The 20,639-nt window shown below is 33.5% G+C and overlaps 1 protein-coding gene across 3 annotated transcripts; it reads left to right on the forward strand.

The window, feature by feature from the left end:
• Nucleotides 1–1,915: 1,915 nt before the first annotated feature.
• Nucleotides 1,916–16,038, forward strand: LOC147065368 (retinol dehydrogenase 13-like). 3 transcript variants are annotated; one of them, XM_085956342.1, is made up of 6 exons: nucleotides 1,916–3,002; nucleotides 10,718–10,848; nucleotides 11,212–11,574; nucleotides 12,197–12,318; nucleotides 13,474–13,688; nucleotides 15,692–16,038. In XM_085956342.1, exons 2-6 carry the CDS (start codon nucleotides 10,731–10,733, stop codon nucleotides 15,822–15,824), a joined length of 951 nt encoding a protein of 316 aa, XP_085812468.1. In that variant the 5' UTR covers nucleotides 1,916–3,002; nucleotides 10,718–10,730; the 3' UTR covers nucleotides 15,825–16,038. The 3 variants fall into 3 exon arrangements, with proteins under 3 accessions (XP_085812468.1, XP_085812467.1, XP_085812469.1); XM_085956341.1 differs by lacking the exon at nucleotides 1,916–3,002 and adding an exon at nucleotides 6,411–6,649; XM_085956343.1 differs by lacking the exon at nucleotides 1,916–3,002 and having other exon boundaries at nucleotides 10,665–10,848.
• Nucleotides 16,039–20,639: the final 4,601 nt, after the last annotated feature.

A 20,639-nucleotide genomic window follows, 5' to 3' on the forward strand; every position in this document is an offset into this window, starting at 1 on the left:
GATACCAGTGGCGAAGGGTGACTTTTTGAAACAGGTAGGCTGTGGAGAAAGCACACTTGTTAGATGTATTTACGGTAAATAAGAAGACAATCCGACATTACTACTGATGAATAGGTAGGTACACAAAACCCGATGAAATTTCAAAAGCTCACTGATGGTATACAATTAAGCAATGAATTTGAATTATGTATTTTCTTAAATATAAACGCAAGATACGCTCAAAATATATTGAAAATATCCGTTGTTGTGAATCTGTTCCATAACAATTTATAATTTAACCCGTAAACTAGACATTTTAAAATACTTCTATATTTAAAACACAGACTTAGATACAATATCAGATTTCAACTTACATAATTGGCTGAATAAATTGTCTTAGTCTATGAATAAACTAACTGACAAATAAAAATCGCGAGATAAATTATTTATTATTTTTAACAACAATCAATATTTATATGTGATTGAATGCCTAGAAATATTTTTTTAAAATTATCTTATAAATTATTTTGAATAAATGTGCACTTACGTAAAATGTAAGCGCTCCTTTAATAGCTAACCAATTTATATGGGCCGCCGCAGACGTCTTGAAATTATGAGAAACAAACTTCATTAAAAAAGGTTTTCGATTCACGCGAACGTAATCCATACAATATGTGAAGCGAAACGAGATGTCGCTTATTTTTTGAAACCTTCTAGACATACCATAAATGGTGCTTATTGAAATAGTGGAAAAGATCGTAAAATTATTATTACAATTATACGATAGATGTCGTTGGGCATATTGAATATATTATTATGTGATAATATTATTTAATATGTCAATATAAAATTAAAAAATATTTTTCTTAAGATGGTAGGCTTTAAATAATCGCCTAATATGGAGTCTTCGCCACTGGTTGATACTAACTATTAATAATAAACTATGATACGAAAGAATTTGTATATTATATTAAAGAAGAAAATTCTTTATTTATTTCTTAATGGTTGTTGTTTACTTTGTCATAATATATTGTTTATAATGTCAAATTAAGTTTTTGTTATGTTTACAATAAAAGATATTTATTGGTTTTATTTCATAACTAGTTTTTAGGAGGACCAATAATTACAATAGCGACAGCGTATTACCGAAACTATTCTATACTATTCACTAAAACTAATTGAATCACTGGTAAATAAATCTATACCTAAGTATTGATTTTATATAATTTGAGTAGATTAGGTACATGTAAAGTGGACGGTATAAAGAAATTGGAAGATGATTTGTTATGGCAACTGGAAAAATATGATTATGTTATTAAGATTAAGCAAATTATGCCCAAACATTAGCAGTATCATTAAAGAATGTTTGTCGAAATACTACTCAACACATTGCAGATACGAGTTGGTTAAAACTGACCAACAATATCGATGTAGTCGGTGAAATTATTTTCTTCATTCACGAGACGTCAGCACGTTCAATTGATTCAATTGAGAATATAATGAAGTTAATCAGTTATCCTATTCATTTCTTAAACAGCACAAAAGAATGCTCAATGTTGTTGTCTCTATTATACTGTTGAAGAAATTGGATTCACTAAAGCAGTGCAATGAATTATGTGCGTTTGGTTATGAAGTCATTAAACGCATAATTGTGCGATTGGGGCAACCATACTCACTGGCGTATTATATGTGAAAATGTATATTGAAAATATCCACAATCAATTGGCTTTAATTCTCGGTTCGCATTGCCTTCGCAATGGGGGCGGATTTACACAGTACTCTCAAAAATCCGTGTACAAATCATATATTTGTAACAAAAATATGTTGGTACAATTTATGTTTAAAAAATATGATAATGCTGTTCTTTTATGACTATGGAACCGTTTATTGTAAAGAATGAATGCAGTAAGAAGATTACTGCGGTCAAGAAATGTAGATTTGGAATAATTGTCTTCTATCAAAACATTTTTGTTTAAATAAGGAATCCTGATCCAGAATTCCGTATGATTAGTGAGGGGCAAAACATCGAGAGCATTGACAGCTTCAAATCCCTGGAGGTACACATCACGGGAGATGCGATTTTGCAGAGAGAGAGAGAGCTATCCGAAACATTCAATTAGATGCGGAGTATCTGGGACTCACGATTTTACACGGTCAAAACCACATGCCGCCTATTTGACGTTTGTATTTTGACGGTGATGCTTTGCGGTAGCGAATGATGAACCTTACGAAGGCTCAAAGCAATCGTATACTGAGCTTCGAAATCAGATGTTTGCGACGGATACTGGGTGTGCGGTGGTGGTATGGTTTTAGAAGTAACGAGGGGATAAGAGAACACACCAAGCAGCCTCTCATCACGCTGAGAGTGAAGAGGCGACGTTGGACCTGGCTCGGCCACGTGTTGTGGATGCCAGAAGAGAACTTCAACCTAGCCTGCTTGTTTTTCAAGTCTACCGGATTCCGGCGTCCCGGAAGGCCGCTCAATACTATATATCGTCGGTGTTTTGTAAAAAGGGCGAATTAACCAAAATGCTACTTTACAGGAGGAGGATTTTTAACTTTTGACATTTATTTGTTTTTTACCTGTAGATGATTATAAATATCTTACAAGTTTATAATAAAGCTTAGAAAGAATACTGTCATTATAATAGGTATTATTATATAATATTTTAAAAGGCCTAATATGTCACATTTGCTTTTTATTTCGTAATTTTAATTAATTTAATTTTAGTCAATTATCGTTTTTAAGTACTTTTCTGTGGAGATAAAAATTCGCCGTTTTTACAGAATAAAGCTAGTGGAGTACATGTTGTATTTTCATTAAAATCTCGATTTCGCCAAAATGGTTGATTCGCCCTTTTTACAAAACACCGCCGATATAGAGTTTATTCGGCGGAGCCACGAGATGTTGGTTTGACGGCTGGCGAGCGACAAGGATTTTTGGAGGCGCCTCGAGGTCTCCATATGCTCAAACTAAGGGGCGGATATGGCCGAAGAAGAAGAAGAAATATAATTTTGAATAGGTAAGTGAAATGCAATGTATTTTATTAAAGTTTCCAGATAATCTCAATTACGAAGCAAAAGACAAAGTGCAATAAAACGTAAAAAGAGATTCAATGATACTTAAGACTTTTGAAAGTAAATGTTGGATTTTGTTATGCTACAGGGAATGAATTTTGGAAGCAGGTAACACAGAGTATATTATAATGCAGTAGCAGGCTTAGAGGCGTATAGGTAAAACGCACTGAATGATTTTGTTAGAGTTTTGAGTGGTTGTATTATATATTTTTCTAGGCTTTCGGTAATATTTCATATCAATTTATGAGAAATATGTAAGATTTTGGTATTATTGAATGACCAATTTCAACTGTTTCTAGGTCCTCTTTTAAATCTTCTGACAAATAAATTGCGTCATATTATGTGTCAAAGAAAATCTTCGCTTTTCACCGCATTATTAGCGAAGTTGGAAAAAAGAATGGAGTAAATTAATTTAATTTTAGATGTATTTACATTAAGAAATTGATAATTTTGAAACTTTTTTTTCATGTCTTCCGCCAATATTAGTTAGATACATTTTGTATAAAATATTATTATATCCAAGCTGGGAGTAAGGCTTCGACTGGTTGAATTCCTCCCTACTTCGCCATGACAATAAGTAATAAGTTACAAAGATAATCGTCACATGACAGCAAATAACGTAAATAATGTGATAAATGCTTTTTCCATGATCAATTTGATGTCACGGTGTAATCAGCGGACAATCAAAAAATCTAGTGACAGGGGCCCTGGCACCCCCCAAACATGAAAATTATCAGAATGATTTTAAACATTGAAATTGAAAGCCAATAAAATATACGTTCGGCTTAGACAAATAAAAACACGGCAAAAAAATGATTTGTAATTCTCCAGCACCCTTTTTAGAAAAAATTCTTAGATTTTAATTTCTAACACAAAAATTTCGAAACACTAAGTCGGGTTTTTTTAGAAACCCAATCCTTAATGGAACTGTCAAAAAATTCTCGGTGTCCACCCGAATTCCGGAGTGGTGTAGGTTATAACTGGAGAGGGCTGATAGGGCTCTAGCCTGGGGGTCCGGGTTGTGGGGGGCCCGGCGTGTCGGGTTGACCAGATAAGTGAGATAAACACACATAATAAATTAGCTTTAATAGTAAAAAAAGTCTAATAAAAATATTTTAGCTCTCTAGACCAAGCGGGTAGCCGATATTATTTGAGTAATGTTTTAGCATACTAGGCGCACATGTCCAGCATGGTCGCTGATAGTCACTTCCAATCCGCCAGTCGCTGATTCCAAGTTAGATTTAGTAAAAACTAGGAGAAACTGTACAAATATGCAGCCATGTATTGTGAAAATATGTAAAAATAATTATATGAAGAAGAAAAAGAGCCTATGGGACTAATTTACATTCTCCTCCTTGCCCCCCCCCCCAATGTTAAATCCTGAGTGCGCCACTGACACCAACCAGAGTTTCTAATTTAGCTCGACTTAGGCGTGTTTTGACCGTATTTTAAATGGTTTTGTTCTGGCCACTGCCTTTTTCCCGTGGAATTAGTACCTAATAACATAATAATACGTACTATAGCACGTATGATTCTGTTTCCAATATTGCTCTCATAAGATCGGTTCGGGCCGGTCAAGTGTTTTAGTGAATTAGTAACTGAAAAGTGTCAATACACGTTCGCGACGGTTATCTTAATGTTTGTCGCATTGAATTATAATTATAAGTTATATTATTTCGAGTAGTATCTTCGCTCAAACGCTGTGCTATTTCTACGGCAGTCGGCGACTAATGAACTCGCCTGTTCAGACTTGTTTCGTGGCTTGTTTAGTATTTAGTGAGAGGTGGTAGGAGTCGCTACTCGGCCGAAATAATAGAATAAAATGGATCGACTGGACTGATGATTTTACTAAACTATTCGTCTAAATTTGTCTGTTCAGACACGTTTATTTACCAAATCACTCGCTACTCGACTAAATCACTGAAACAGTCCGAACAAACCTTTAGATAGGCGCGTATCATACGGACTTATTTGCCTAAGTATGGTTCTGCATCGCGGTTATAGGTGTCGCGAGCATGGGTTTTGCCGGGCAATAATAGAGAATTTTTCACTAAGAAGCACGTGCCGACAATAAATTGATATCTAATTTGAGAGAATAATTATGACCAAAACCTATTCTGATGCATTCTTGAGATTATCATTATGAAATTTCTAGCTTACTAGTTTCTTGTTTCTCGAGATATTGTTTGTAAGCTTCGTTCACTATTTATGATTAATGTATTATCACATAACAGGGATATAATATCTAATGTGGGATTCCAAACGGGCATCGTACTTACTAGGACCGACTCTGGGTTATATTCTACTGTATTGAACATTTTTGGCCACAAGACACTCATATTTTCCTCAGATTCTATTTGAATTTTAGCCGCATTTACCATACACCTAGAAGTGTGTAAGTAGGTTTAGGCAAATGCTTATTTTATACGTTCTTAGACGGACTTCTTCACTTTATCTATAATCCAATTATTACGAAACCAATGACAGCGCTGCTCAACTGTTTTTGAAGATATTGAATACAAGTACCATTCTCCTGGCTTCCAATATTTTAAAATGTTTGGAGGATATTGTGGTATACTTAATTCAAAAGTTTTAAACATGATTCCTAAGCTCGTAATTAAAAAACTATCCAGAATATAGCCATATGTAGGCGATTTCGATTTTCATAATACAGTACCTATTGCGGATTTTTATATGCATTTAATATTAGTACTCTAAAAGAAAGATTATGCGATGCAGAGACAGTTGTTATCGAAGCGCGTAGGCACTCGCTTCGTCGGAAAAATCCAAACTCATATTATGTAGATGCGTATTTTTCAAAATCATTGTGGTGATCCTTATGTATTTTACCACGTTTTTCTTAGCTCGTATTCTTGTTTGTCCGCTGGTTGTTTATCCAGTACAAATCTTGCAATCGATTTTTAGCTAACTTCCCGACTAGCTAGACATTTAAAACTTTTAGAATATATCAGAACACGATGCCAATGCATTCCTTTAATACTTTTAGCCATCAAGTATAATTGAATTCATTTTCAGTTAATTCTGTTTTGTATGAAAAGTTATTGCGGAAGAAATCCGTAATCCAATCCACTATTATTGGTTGCTAAGGGGATGGTCCTAGCAACTAAATTATTAATATATAGTGCGTTTCTATGGAAAGCAGAATGGCATTTCAGTATTCTATGTTTGTTTGTTTGTTTGTTAGCTCTGGGACATTCATAAATATAATACACAGGCCCCTTTATTCGAATACAAAGGCCTCCTATATTATTTCGAGCGCGACACCGGTGTCCCGTCTGAAACAGGCCATAGTCTTTTTAGTGATCCCACAGAGTGATAGTCCACAGATCATCAGTGATAAATAGTTGGCGAGCACTGTCGGAACGTAACTCCGCAACGTTGTGCATATTTTAAACGTACTTAGTTTGTACTTTTGCTAGTGACGAAAACGTTGTAGTCGTTTTATCTGTTTTTTTCTCTAAATTAATTGACCAAATAATAATTTCCACTATTTTTATTTATCATTGGGGAGGAGTTTTGCAGAATAACGATGTAAGGATTTACGAGGTATTGATTGTGGTTCGAGGAAGTCGTAAGTGTGACTTTAATTTTGTTTTAGTGCGTTTTTAATTCATACCGTTAACCAGTGGCGGATTTATGGACCTGAAGGCCCCCCCCCACTGACTGACTTTGAGACTCTCTTCGATAAAAAATACAATAAATATCAGAAATAACCTCCTTTAATCTAAATTAATTATTATTGAGAATTATAGTGATACGTAATAATATTCGTGGTACACGTTTTTGTATAACTACAAGTAGTACCTATCTATTTGAGTGGTTTTGTTATAGACCCGTTTGATGTAAGTCGAAAAGAGGTTTTGTATAGTTTATTTAAAAAAGACACATTGAGTACATAATAAATTATTAATTCATTACGATCACAACATGACAATTAGAATAAACAAGTGCAGGCAAATCAACTTTGTAATGAAAAAAAAACAAAGCAAAAACTAATTTCATAGCAAAAGAAATAAAATAAATAAACAATAATAATTCAAGAAAAATATAAATTAAACGATAACACAGAATTTTAAAAACAAAATACATAATGAATCGCTAAAAATGTCTACATCTCTAGGGAGTGCATTGACCAGCCGCCTTCGCCTTCGCTATTGGTGTCTGGTGAGCCTGACGTGATATAAACCTATACTCAATTTGTTAGAAATACACATATTTTAAATATGTTGGTATAATTTAGTACTTGTATGGCTGGTTTGAATTATTTTGAGGCCCCCTTTTAAATTTTATGACGAATCTATGGCGTTATCTACGCTAAAGAAAATCTACCATGGCGTCTACTGAGGACTAAGGCTTGAATTCAAAATTATCTCAAGTGTGCTTGTGCAGTGTTTTTCATCGGTCACAATATTAAAATAATTGAGTTGGTAGGAACTACGCGAAGTTTGTTGCCTTGAGTAAAGAAGTGTCAGGTATCAACCAGAGTTTGGAAACCATTTTATTGTCGACGCCGTTTGTTAGTCCATACCAATAACATCTATGTCCGCTAACAAATTATACAACAGTATTGTTTGTAAACGTACGTCTTAATTTAAATAATTAATAAATTGTACAGCAATACATTGAATTGAATTTATTGGTAACAATGAAACACAGTATTAGTGATTAAAAATTGATAAGAAAATTTGTAATAATTAGTAAAAAAAAAAAACTTAATTTAAAATTATTGGGAATAAAATTGTATATTTTAGAATATGTAACGACCATTTATGGAACTAGGAAGCAGTTAACATAGGTTTTCTTGTCAATATTAAATATATTTTTTTAAATACCTATCGGATAGTTAGAGGAAGTAAAGATTATTCTGGCAATATGGCCACGACGAAATCACTTTGGGACGTTGTTAGACCTAAATGAGTCGCCTGCACTGCCACAAGAATTTGACACCATTCTACCTACTATCTGTAACGTTTGTTTGTTTCACGTGATATCACGATAAAATGGTGACAGACGCATCATTATTTTTTATGCAACTAATCCATTGAACTCATCATTTTCAGCTTAAAAACGAACTCTGTCATACGTTTCTAAAAGTTTTCAACATTGTTCAAAGCTTAAATAATATATTATACTAGTAGTCTAGATTTTTTGTCTGAAGGGCTGTATTGTGAATTAAAATATGAAAACGGATCGCTAAATAAAATACGATTTTTCTGTTCATTGTGATTTATAAAAAATGATTGTACCTGCAGACAACATAAAAAAAGAGTGATTCCTCAATAAAAGAAAACTTATAAAGAGTTATTTTTTTCTGTTACACCAGCGATTCCCAATTAAATGTAGCCAAATAACCCTTTATTATATGTTGTACAAAATAACGAAACCCCTTAAATATTTTAGCGTGGCGTGTTATAATAAAAATGTGCTACTGGCTAAACGTTTCTCCTTATCTGTCATCTAACAAGATCTCTTGCAATAAAATGTTATCATTTTTCTTTGGAGTAATAAATATATTTCATTATATTTACTTACATTAATATGTCGACTACTTTTGCTGCATTTAAACCATTCTAACGACGATTTTACCAGGGCCGAATAACTTAATTTATATAATTTTAAATTATTGTGACTGAAAATTATTAATCTAGACCGCGGTGTCCTAGCACTATTTGAAGTGAAATTGAAATATGTTTAGGTCGTCTTCTTCGATTCTTTTGTAACATTATCTAATTCTAATACAACAACAACCTGTAACCCCCGCGGAACCCCATTTGGTAAACACTGATTAATACGATTTGTTTTTTCAACAACTTGTTTTTTTAATTGATGCAAATATTGTTAGCATGGATATTGGATACATTCCTTTGTCTTGACCTCCCAGGCGGATTATTTACGAAAAATCGTACAGGCGTGAAAAATATAATGAAAAATAGTCACAAAAGTAGCACGGCCGCGAGAGACTCCAGTTAGCCGCGAACGGCGCTTCGGGAATGACGTATAATCCCGCGCCCCGCAATTTATTTTATTTTCTTTCGAATCTGGACAACCAGCATTCAGAGAATCAGTAGGCAAAGCATGTTCCATGTTTAATAATTTTAGCCGTCAGGGCTTAATTTTTTTTTTGAAACCAATTATTGTTAATGACGACTTCAAACATTGTTAACGCGGAAAGTAACGTATTTAGCAATACTTACCTGCAATTTAATACATTTTACTAATAACTTAATCTTTTAAACAAAAAATTTAGTTAAAAGTAAACATATTATATACTTATAGAAAAAAGTCAGAGTTTTATAGTATAAAATGCACTTTTGGCTAAATGTTTCTCCGTATCTGTCATCTAACGAGATAGGTACATAGTGAAAAAAAATATCTCTTGCAAATTTGTTTTTATCGAATTTCCTTGGAGTAGGTGATACATATATTTCATAAAGATTCTGAGAATATGTTTGTTTAATTAAACTGTATGTTATGAGCTAGAAAGTCGTATGCCGACAACTTTACTCTTGCCATATTTAAAACATTTCAACGATGATTTTATGAGGGCCGAATAACTTCATATTGTATAATTTTAATTAATTATTGTGACTGTAATGGTCAAATTTTAGTCCTAGAATTATTTGAAGTGTAAGAAGTGAAGAATATTATTGTTTTTGAAACCAATTATTGTTAATGAGGACTTCAAACATTGTTAACGCGGAGAGTAATGTTTTTAGCATTACCTACCGGCAATTTAATACATTTTACTAATAACTTAATCTTTTAAACAAAAAATTTAGTTAAAAGTAAACATATTATATACTTATAGAAAAAAGTCAGAGTTTTATTACTACATCGCATTTTTGGAATATTTTTTGTTTTGATAAGTTCATTAAAAGGTCACAAAACGATTTTTGAAAATGTCATAGTTTTGACGTATTTTTTATTTATTTAAAAACTATAGATTTTTATATAAATCAAATGCGTATAACTTGATTTTTTTTTATTTAAGTATGTCAAATTGATCTTTTATGTGGCCACAATACCAAAGCTCTAATTGATATAAATAAAAAAGGATTCAAAGTTATATTAATTTATATATTTGTTAGGAAAATCAACGTTTTTTTAAAATTAGAAACAATATACCTACCATTTTTTAATAATTTTGTGACCTTTTAAAGTACCTTTAAAATCACATTTTAATGATAACTTAATACATAAAATATGATGTAGGTACTGAGAGAAATCTAAATTCAAAATCACACCTAAAAATACTAAGCTGACAAAACTGATCTTGTTCTAGATTACCTACGTTAGAATGTCAATGTACTGTTTGTATTTATTTATTTAACAAGTGGACGAAGTTAAACATTATTTAAATTGCCCATAATACACGAAGCTGTCGACCTCTGACGTAGACGGTGTAATCGGATACAACCATATTATAAGACAATATTTTTGTGTATTAGTAGATTATATATGCAAAACAGGTCAGTAGTATATTGAGCATAGGTACTTTAGTGTTCGCCTAGCGTGTATTTTTCTTACAAAATCCTTGTTTAGCTTACCTATACGCATAGTCTTTTGAAGTTATTGATGATTGTGTGGCCATTATTGAGAGTTGGTACAGTTATTTTTACACGTGCCATTTTTCTTTCAGACCCTGAAATATTATGCCATTCTTCAGTGGAAGATGTTACAGTAAGGTTCGGCTGGATGGAAAAACTGCCGTTGTTACAGGATGTAACTCGGGAATCGGAAAGGAGACAGTGATCGACTTTTACAGACGAGGTCAGTAAGTCAAATTAATTGTTTTTAATATTTTCGGAGTTTGCCAACCATACTTTTGTCAGATCGTCATTTGTAAGTATTGTTACACTTCTGAATGAAAGCTTTCGAGTTAATTGATGGTGATCTGGTGGTACAGTAGTACCCTAAATACCACTACTACTGGGTTTTTAATAAACATTTTGACATGGATAACAAGGTCCAATGAGTCTAACCATCAGTTATTTTCTTTTTTGTAACAGGTAGGTCAAATTTCACATAATATAGTGATATTATATCTACCAAAATCAGACCTTCTCAACCATAATCGATTAGTAATAATTATTCTTAGTAGGATTTCTCATTCACATCATATATTGTTTTTAGGAGCACGAGTTCTAATGGCATGTCGAAATATCCAAAAAGCAAACGAAGCTTATGAAGACATCCAGAATAAGTGCCAAAACGAAACGGGACTTGGGTCAATTCAAGTGATAAAATTGGACTTAAACTCTTTGGATTCAGTACATGAATGTGCCAAGACCATCATTTCAACGGAAAGTCAGATCAATTTGGTCATTAAAAATGCTGGAATAATGACATGTCCCGAAGGAAAGACTGAAGATGGATTTGAGACACAAATTGGGACTAATCACTTAGCACATTTTCTATTTACTCTTCTACTTCTTCCTCTAATTATCAGGTCTACCCCAGCCAGAATTGTGACAGTTTCGTCTATGGTACATAAATGTAAGTTGCATATTTAACGGGGTCTGGGACGGTTCGGCACCGGGATAACTGGGTGCCACACAATCGAATGGCATTCGAAATTATATGGACGTTCGTGAATTATAGGTACTTAAAGGTACTAAAATATATATTTAATATTATTATTATTATTTAAATTTAAATTATTATATTACCATTTATTACCTGGTGAAAATTTAAATATGCACACGTAAATAATGATTTAATTGTGCATATTTTAAGTTCCAACGAAAAGAGAGCTCTTTTATTTTTGTATAAAGCCTCAGGTATAATTCTCAATCCGAAATAAAAACATTATGTCAAGAGCAAAATAAATTAAAAATACCAAGTAGTAGGTTCGTCGTCTACTTTTTGCATAAAATCGTAACGAACGTCTATTTATTTCATTCGACAGTGCGGCGTCCAACTGTCGTGGCGCCCAGTTGACAGCGCACATCTTACACCTAATAATATTTTATAACAATACTAATATACATTTATCTTTTATTGATGATGATCTGGACTATAAGCATCCTGACCGCCTAATATAATAATAATTGCATGTAATTCAATACACTGAAGAAATTGAGCGATTAATAAAATTATTCTTTACTTATTATTTCAGATGGAACTATAGATTTTGATGACTTAATGTTTGATAAAAAACTATACAAACCACTACCAGCATATTCTCAGAGCAAATTGGCAAATATTCTATTCACCAAAGCTTTGGCTAGCAAACTCAAGGTGACCAGTTATTTTCATAATATATTTTATTATTTAATATACCTATCTATTAGAGGTTGCAATTTCGGTAGGTATCGTAAATCTCAGAATCCCACCCGATTTCTTGATCAGTAAATATTTGGATTTCGAGAACAGTTTCCAAGTAGGTAAACAAAAAATATTAAAATTTATGTAAGTTACGATTTATATCATTGTGATTTTATATTTATGACAAAATCGTCGAGTTTGTCTAATTCACGAATTTCGTATTATGTCACCAGTCAGATGTTCTCATAAATATCTACCCTTTATTACTCTTTATGTAGAATTTAGTTAACCTTGTACCCCGTTTACACTGCATGGATTTACTGTTGACAGTATTAGTATTATCGCGGCCATAACAAGAAAGTGTATGGATAAACATGTATTATCCTGTAGTTGCAAGCTTGCATGCATGAATCAAAAAAGTTTGGAAACTTCTGAATTTTCATGCGACAGTAGGGATTTTTTCGATTTGCACCTGCGCAGCAGAACGGTAGTGGCGAACCTGCCAACTAGAAAAATCGAACTGTACTCATATTGGGGTTAACCGATTTTCATTACATGTCAAATGATAAAATATAAAATGATAAAATCGTGTCTCGTTTACTCTTGAAGAATGAGATTCGAGAGACAGTCAGCACTTTTACGTGTAAACAGTTATTGTCATGATAGTTTAAAATACGCATTATTGCTGCCAGTAAATCCATGCACGTGTACACGTTATTATAGATTTCATCATAATAATCGAGATTCGTTAAAGATTTTCTGAAAACTTGTTTGAATCAAGTATACGTACTTATTTCTTGGAATAATGGATTAGAACATTTTTTATAGGATTATAAAACTTCTTTACTGATCAATTATAATTAATTAAACAATGTATACCTATAACGTGCTTTTTTGCACTTAACCATTGCAAAAGTTCGATTTAGTACCAATATACTTCCGGGATCCCGATTTTTAATAAATACTGATCCTAAAATACCCCTAATATCTACATCTGCCTAATATCTACGAGGCTGTATTATCATTTATGCTTATGTATATGATGATATAACTTATAATTATATATATTATGATATAACTGAAGCTTATATATGATAAAACAATTTATGCCTAATTGGTCGTTTTTAGGCTCATAACATCGAAGGAGTTACGACATATTCACTTCACCCCGGAGTGATCGCTACGGATCTCGGGAGACATTTTGATACTGCTTTCGTCCCTGGGATGACCTACCTCTTCCACGCTTTGAAGTGGATGATTAAGTCTCCGGAACTAGGAGCACAGACATCAATTTATTGCGCCGTCGACGAGAAGTGTGCCAAGGAGTCAGGACTATATTATAGGTACATACTTATGCTAATATCTGTAACCGGACAAAACAGAACATGACAAAACAGAACAGTGACAAAACAGAACAGCCAGGGGAAAAATGAAACATATTTTTTTGTGGAATCTATTTAGGTTAGGTTAGGTCAGGTCAGGTCATTATTTCGTTGTACCTAGTCACCCAATCATTTAGAACATATTATATTGATTAAGAGGAAGTCCCGTTTATTTGAGGCTTTCTAGCGGTTAGGAATGCAGAAATTAGGTAAATAATTTGATTTATTATGGCGTATTGAAAATCGGTGCTATTAAAAATCCATCAACATAATAGAGATAGGACAATTTCAATATTAAATTTATATTTTTCCTGAAAGGTCATAGTTATATTTATCGTTGTTCTGTTTTGTCATGTTCTGTTTTGTCATGTTCTGTTTTGTCACTGTTCTGTTTTGTCATGGAACCCGTAGTTTCGGAAAATTCCGCTAGCTGTCACTGAAACTAAAGAACTTCGTTTGGTATAGAAATTTGACATATAATATAATATGAGCAGATTATATTAAAAGATAGGTACATTTTAATATCTCTGTAAAGCTATAATTATTTTTAATTTAACGAATTTTACATACACGCAGCGTTTGTCATGTAATGACAAATTTTATTCCGTAATAATAATTGTAATATTACATTGGAGATATTTATTTATAGTAAAATAAGGTTGACTATTGGAATAATGTAAAAGTGCCGACAATGCTTATCACTATTATGGAAAACGGAAAACCCACTTCTTATAAAAGTATTTATTAAGAAATGGGGAATATAATATTATTATTGTTATAATTTGCGCGTTTAAAAATGTATTCAAATAGTTTGCATTGAAATGAATCATTCATTATCAGCGACATGTATTTGGATAGCTTTTAGATTGAAAATAATATCGGTGTGTGTACTTATCTACGCGCGTTAGAAGTTATACTTCCTTGGCGTAACAAAACAAAAACAAAAACAAAACTTGTGATAACCTAGATTATTCGACTATCTCTTAATTACGAGTATCTTGTTAAATTACACACTCAAGAAAAAGGACCGCTTATTGGAACGCCGTTGGTTTATTTCTATACACTTTAACTTATATTACTAAATTATATAATGGTTTCTCGTTTTTTTTATTTTTAAAGTAACAAATGTCAATCTGACGTTTAATCGTTTGTTTACGTAAGGAATTGCAAATGGCCGACAATAGTTAATTCGTTTCCTTGGCAACGGAACAATTCTTCGTACATATAATAATAAATTCGCTGCCTAGGCAACGGAATAAACCATAATATTATACTGTATAATCGCCACGATTGCATTATCATACTGTGGCGTGCGTTCGGCTGATAGCCGAACAATCGTGGTTCGAATCCAATTGAGTGCGATTTTTTTCGTGTGAAAAAATAAATTATGTGTTACATGTCACACGCCAAAAATTCACTCTGATCTGATTTTCCAAACGCGCCTTAAGAAGTATAACTTCAATAATTATTCGAATTTGATTTGTAAACGATTATTCAATCCGTATTATTATCAACAACTTTTAGGTTAGGTTATGCCAGTAGTTTGATACCACAGAACAGATAATAAATAGAATACCCATAGGCTATATTCAATACGCCGCATCTTGATGCAGGGTTTAGAATGTGTGGCGTCCTACGAAAATGAAGCACGCATTATGCACGTGCAATAGTGTGTGTAATACACCAACATTAAATGAGCGTAAATGCATAAACCGAGAGCAGTTTTTAGTATTCGACGTAAAACGTATTCTTAACACTGTGTAAGTTTAACCCGGATTCTTCCTTACTCGAGTCGGTTACCTGCTTCGCCTTACCCGTTATGTATTTCAGTTCCCATTATTTCTGAGTTCCCTGTTTGATACGTTTTATCTATTTTTGCGTGAACTATTTTTACTTATACGACTCATTTAAAAAAAAATGTGAGTTGTGCAAATGGCATCTAATACTTATATGTATTTTTTCAGTGATTGCATTCCCATAAACCCGACCAAAGAAGCCATGGATCCCCAAATAGCTGATAGACTTTGGGAAGTTTCTTGCAAGCTCGTTGGAATCGAAAACTGGGATCCATTTACTGGAGAAGACAAAATAAAATAAAAATATTATGTTTTTAATGTATGTATTTGCTATAGGTATAAAGTAGACTAGATATAAAGTGATTATAATCGAGTTTTAATTTTTTTAGTTCTCCTTCACAGTCAATCTCAAATTTAAATATTATTTCAATCTAATAATATTCCGTATGTACATCAATATTTTATTGCTATTAAACATTGATATATTAATATATCAATGCTAATGAACTACCCACAATTTTCTTCTTTAATATTACCATTACGTATATCCCTATTAATAATACCTATAGTTGAATATATATGTAAAATATAGGTATGTAGGTATTTATAAACATAATCTTACTTATTCCAAAGCTTCTGGGCACCTGCATTGTATCTTCGGAAGTGACTCCCATTGTATCTTAAGCATAAAGGGATCGAGACCAATGTGTGCTACCTGTGCTTACGTATGCATGTGAAACATAAACGCTTAATGCAACATTCAAATTCAAATTTATTTATTTTACATATAAGGAACATGATAAATTATAAATTCTTAAAGTAACTGTTAACAATTTTCAAATAAAAATATAGGGTAATGTGAGTAAATAATACAATAATAAAATAAGAAAAATAAAAATAGGTTCATGGAAGCACACAGAGTGAATTAGGTTGATAGACCATATTATTATCTTAAAAACGTATAAAACAACGTCCACCTAAATTCACCCTCACGTAAGTGGAATTTATCAACATCCGAAGCTATTTGATTAAACATAGTTATTGCCCTCCTAATTGGCATTGAATATATGAAAGATAAATAAAACAGTAGGACAACGTGGCACGGAAAGGTATCTATATCATGGCCCCCACAAGGGAGGCGGCGTGGCGGATCGACCAGATAATTTAGATAAACACACATCACAAATTTGCTCTAATAGTAAAAAAAGTTGCCAGCATTTTACTTCAAAGATATTAACATTTTTAAATATGTGATTGTGCGATACAATTTTTGATTGTTTTGTGTTGATACTCGACAACTCCATAATTCAAGTAGATGTATTAAAATAATTACAAGCTAAAAGAACTTTTTATATACAATGTTTTTAAATTTTCACTTTACTTTTTACTTGACTAGCTTAAACGATCAAAAAAAATTGTACTTGATAGAAATAATACTGAAATGACATTTTGACATTTCATATTGATTTCCACAGTAACGCACGTATATATTAATAATTTAGTTGCCATGACCCCAGACCCCTAGCAACCTATAATAGTGGATTGAGTTACGGATTTCTTCCGAAATAGCTTTTCATACAAAACAGAATTACCGAAAATGAATTAAATTCTACTTAAAGATGGCTAAAAGTATTAAAAAATGCATTGGCATCATGTTCTGATATATTCTAAAAGTTTGAAATGTCTAGCTAGTCGGGAAGTTAAAAATCGATTGCATCCATTGTACTGGATAAACAACCACCGGACAAATAAGAATAAGACTTAATAAAAACGTTGTAAAATACAACAAATTGCTAAGAAAACATTAAATACGATTAATTTTACCACGATCATTTGGAAAGCGCGTCTACTGAGCGACATACTGCTTTTAAGCTTAGCGACAGGTAGGGTGTCCGCCAAAGATACTGGCCTGGTGGCCCGTTTCAGGATTCAGGGCTTTTCACGATTTTTTTAATATGTTAATAGATTTATAAGCCGTAAGTTATTATAATCGGTGTCAATTATATATTTACCACAAGTAAATGTGCATAGCGCACGAAGATGCCGAAAGGTGTAACGAGAATCACTAAAAACGATTCAAATAAATTATAGAATTTATCGAGGTAACTGTCAAATAATCATGTAAATTTAATGTAGCTAACTGACCTACGACAGATTGTACTAATATTCTAGTTTTATACACTCGTCAGTAGTTACCAGAACTACCTTCAATAAAAAATACGAATATTTTTATTATATTTTCCTTAATGAATAATACTTAATTATGCTAATTATAGATAGATTTTGTCGTACGATTTTAACATATATCACTAATAAAGGTACTATGTAGTGTATAAATACTACAGGGTTATTCATAAATAATAACATAGTGCCCTTAACCTTCGCCAGACTTACCTTAGAAAGCCTAGACAAACAAGTTGTAAACGGTGTAGTCCAGCGTTTCCCCAAGTCGCGGGCCATCGACCGACTTTTAATTAGCCACGGAAATCTATTTTTTTATCCGATAAACCGCTATGAGTATAAAAATACAATAAAAAATAAATATATGAATATTATTCAACGAATAATTCATTGATTTAAGGATTGAATCATTTTTATTGAATATACATACTTTTGAAACACCTCAGAAACATATGACGATTCCTACCGCTACGATAACAAGTAATGTCCCAAAAAGCAATAGTAATATGGACTGTCTCGTATAATCTTAACCTGAATTCCAATAAGTTGGGTTTAGAGGTGTAGTTTGTATGGTAGATGTTGAAATGCGGCCTCCAAAAGCTACATCGACGTAGGCTCGAAAATTGCCAATGCCTCGCGTACTGAAAAGTAGGGTTTGGCAAAATGCGGCTTGGCTGGTTACGTTGTTAAATACAATTTATTCATTCAGAGCTCTCCGCAATGTTTATAAAGTCAGGCGCGCACACACGGGGAGTTACGGGTCCGGACCCCCCCCCCCAGTAACCTTTCAAGGTCAAGGAATGCCAGGGAAGGAATGTCTGGGTATGGGGAATGTACCTTGAAAAGTGTCATATTCCCCGGTTGAAGTGACGAGAATATATAATTAATGAGCGGAGTAAATGTGGAAGTCAGTGGCGCCTGCTTGTTAACCCCGCCCCCCCCCCCACTCGTCACATTGAAAATAAATGAAGAAATATTATGGATTTTTTTTTCGAAATGGACCCCTTAAACTATTTTTCTGTAGGCGCCTCTGGTCCCGGTAGACTCTCGGCTGCTAGGTCGACGCTGGTGAAGATGAGAGGACAACGCCAAGAGGCATGCGGTGAGAATGAGTGTGACCGACTAGAGAAAAAGACCTCGGAATAGAGACGATTGCGCAGTCCGGAATGGACATGAATGGTCTTTAGCATCAGCTTAACGCATTCGCTGCTGAGTAGATTTAAGATTAGATGATTTTTTGATTAGCACCTTTAAAATGCACGTTAATTACATCGATCGGCCGCTTGGTCATTACGCGCATGTGCGTCTTCAGCGTCCAAAGTATTAAGTAGGTAATAAGCTAATAAGTTAATCTAGAAACTATAAATATGTTTAATTCATAAAAATCTGCTAAATATTTAAAGATAACGAAATCCTGTCATAAAGATTAACAAATCGAAAGGGGTAATCATTGCAAACCCTAATATCAAGAGCATAATTATTTGCTGCGCAATATACCCGATAACTGATAATATAAAGCATTAATTAGCGATGTTTTTTTTACTAGTCTCGGCAATTATGTTTAATGATAGGAAATCAATAAACTCTTGGGTTGGGCACCACTCCATTGGAACACGTTCCATTGTAAACCAGTTTACCACATTCATCGGAGATTTACGCGTTGATACGCATTATATAAAAAATAAATCTATTTCGTTGGCATACCTGTTAACTAGTTATAATATTTAGCCATGAAAACAAGGCATACGTCAATACAAGGATTTGGTTAAAATTCAACGATAATTATAGGCTCCCAGTATATTTTTTCAATATATTACTGTCGTACGTAATCTCTTTGGGCATACGTATGCCAATAAACAGTAATTGAGGTGGTGGGGATAAAGTAAGTATAAAGCATAAAGCCCACCAAAGCGGCGCTCGGTGCGCTCACTACGAAGTAGGCCCCCTCCCACCCGCGCATTACCCTTCACCTATGTAATAAGGGGCACACGGAGCACAAAATAAATATTATTATCAACGTCTCTCATAACAAAGCAATAAAAATATTATTAAATTTCTCGGGGCTTGTAATTACGCAATAACTAAACAATGAGTTCACTGTTCTTAAATAATGGCTTCTCGCCCGTCTGTCGACGACGCTTCGAGGAGCGTGATTTTGCTTGCCGTGTTCAATGAATGGACTACGTTGTATTTTCGTTAATTCGTATCGCTGAGAAGCCAAACAACGGTGAATCATGGGGCGGGCGGGCACAATGCGTGGTCAAATCCAGTGTGCTCTGGCGTATTTGATTACGTTGTATTTTCGATGATTTACGCGCCACTTGTGAAATTTTGCGCGAGTGCCCCACTCGCTGCCTTAAGTGGGTTTTACGCCTAAGTGACTTGTGAAGGCTGTGACTACAGGTTACATTCGCGCTTCATTACACCAGCAGATTCGCAGACCCGACCAGATTCAACGATCTCTAATACGACCTCCTAAGTTTCAGAGTATGTTATACCTACCAAACTTTGCAAGTTGGGTTAAAAAATAATAACCATGTAATATGATGAAGTACCTACAGAATATTCTAACTTGATAAACACAAGTGTGGGGTATCACCCGGTCATTGGACTATCGACTCGACATACGGAAGATATCACACACAAGACGTCAATAAACTAATTAAAATGATATCACCAAAAATGTAATATGATGCAATTCCTTCAGAATTACCCTAACTTGATAAACACAAGGATGGGACATCAGTCGATCATGGGACTATAGACCTACGCCGGATATCACACACAAGACGTCAATGAATTAATTAAAACAATATCACCAACAATGTATAAAAGGAACACGCACCTCGTACCTTTTGTCTATTATTTAACAATCTTTGTAACGCGTATATCTTGTCCGCTGTGTATGTACTCGCATTTGCGTTGAATAAACTTT

Source organism: Rhyacophila brunnea, unplaced genomic scaffold (assembly GCF_057557595.1).
Source record: "Rhyacophila brunnea isolate RB1 unplaced genomic scaffold, BYU_Rbru_1.0 scaffold_6, whole genome shotgun sequence".
Classification (NCBI taxonomy): Eukaryota; Metazoa; Arthropoda; class Insecta; order Trichoptera; family Rhyacophilidae; genus Rhyacophila; species Rhyacophila brunnea.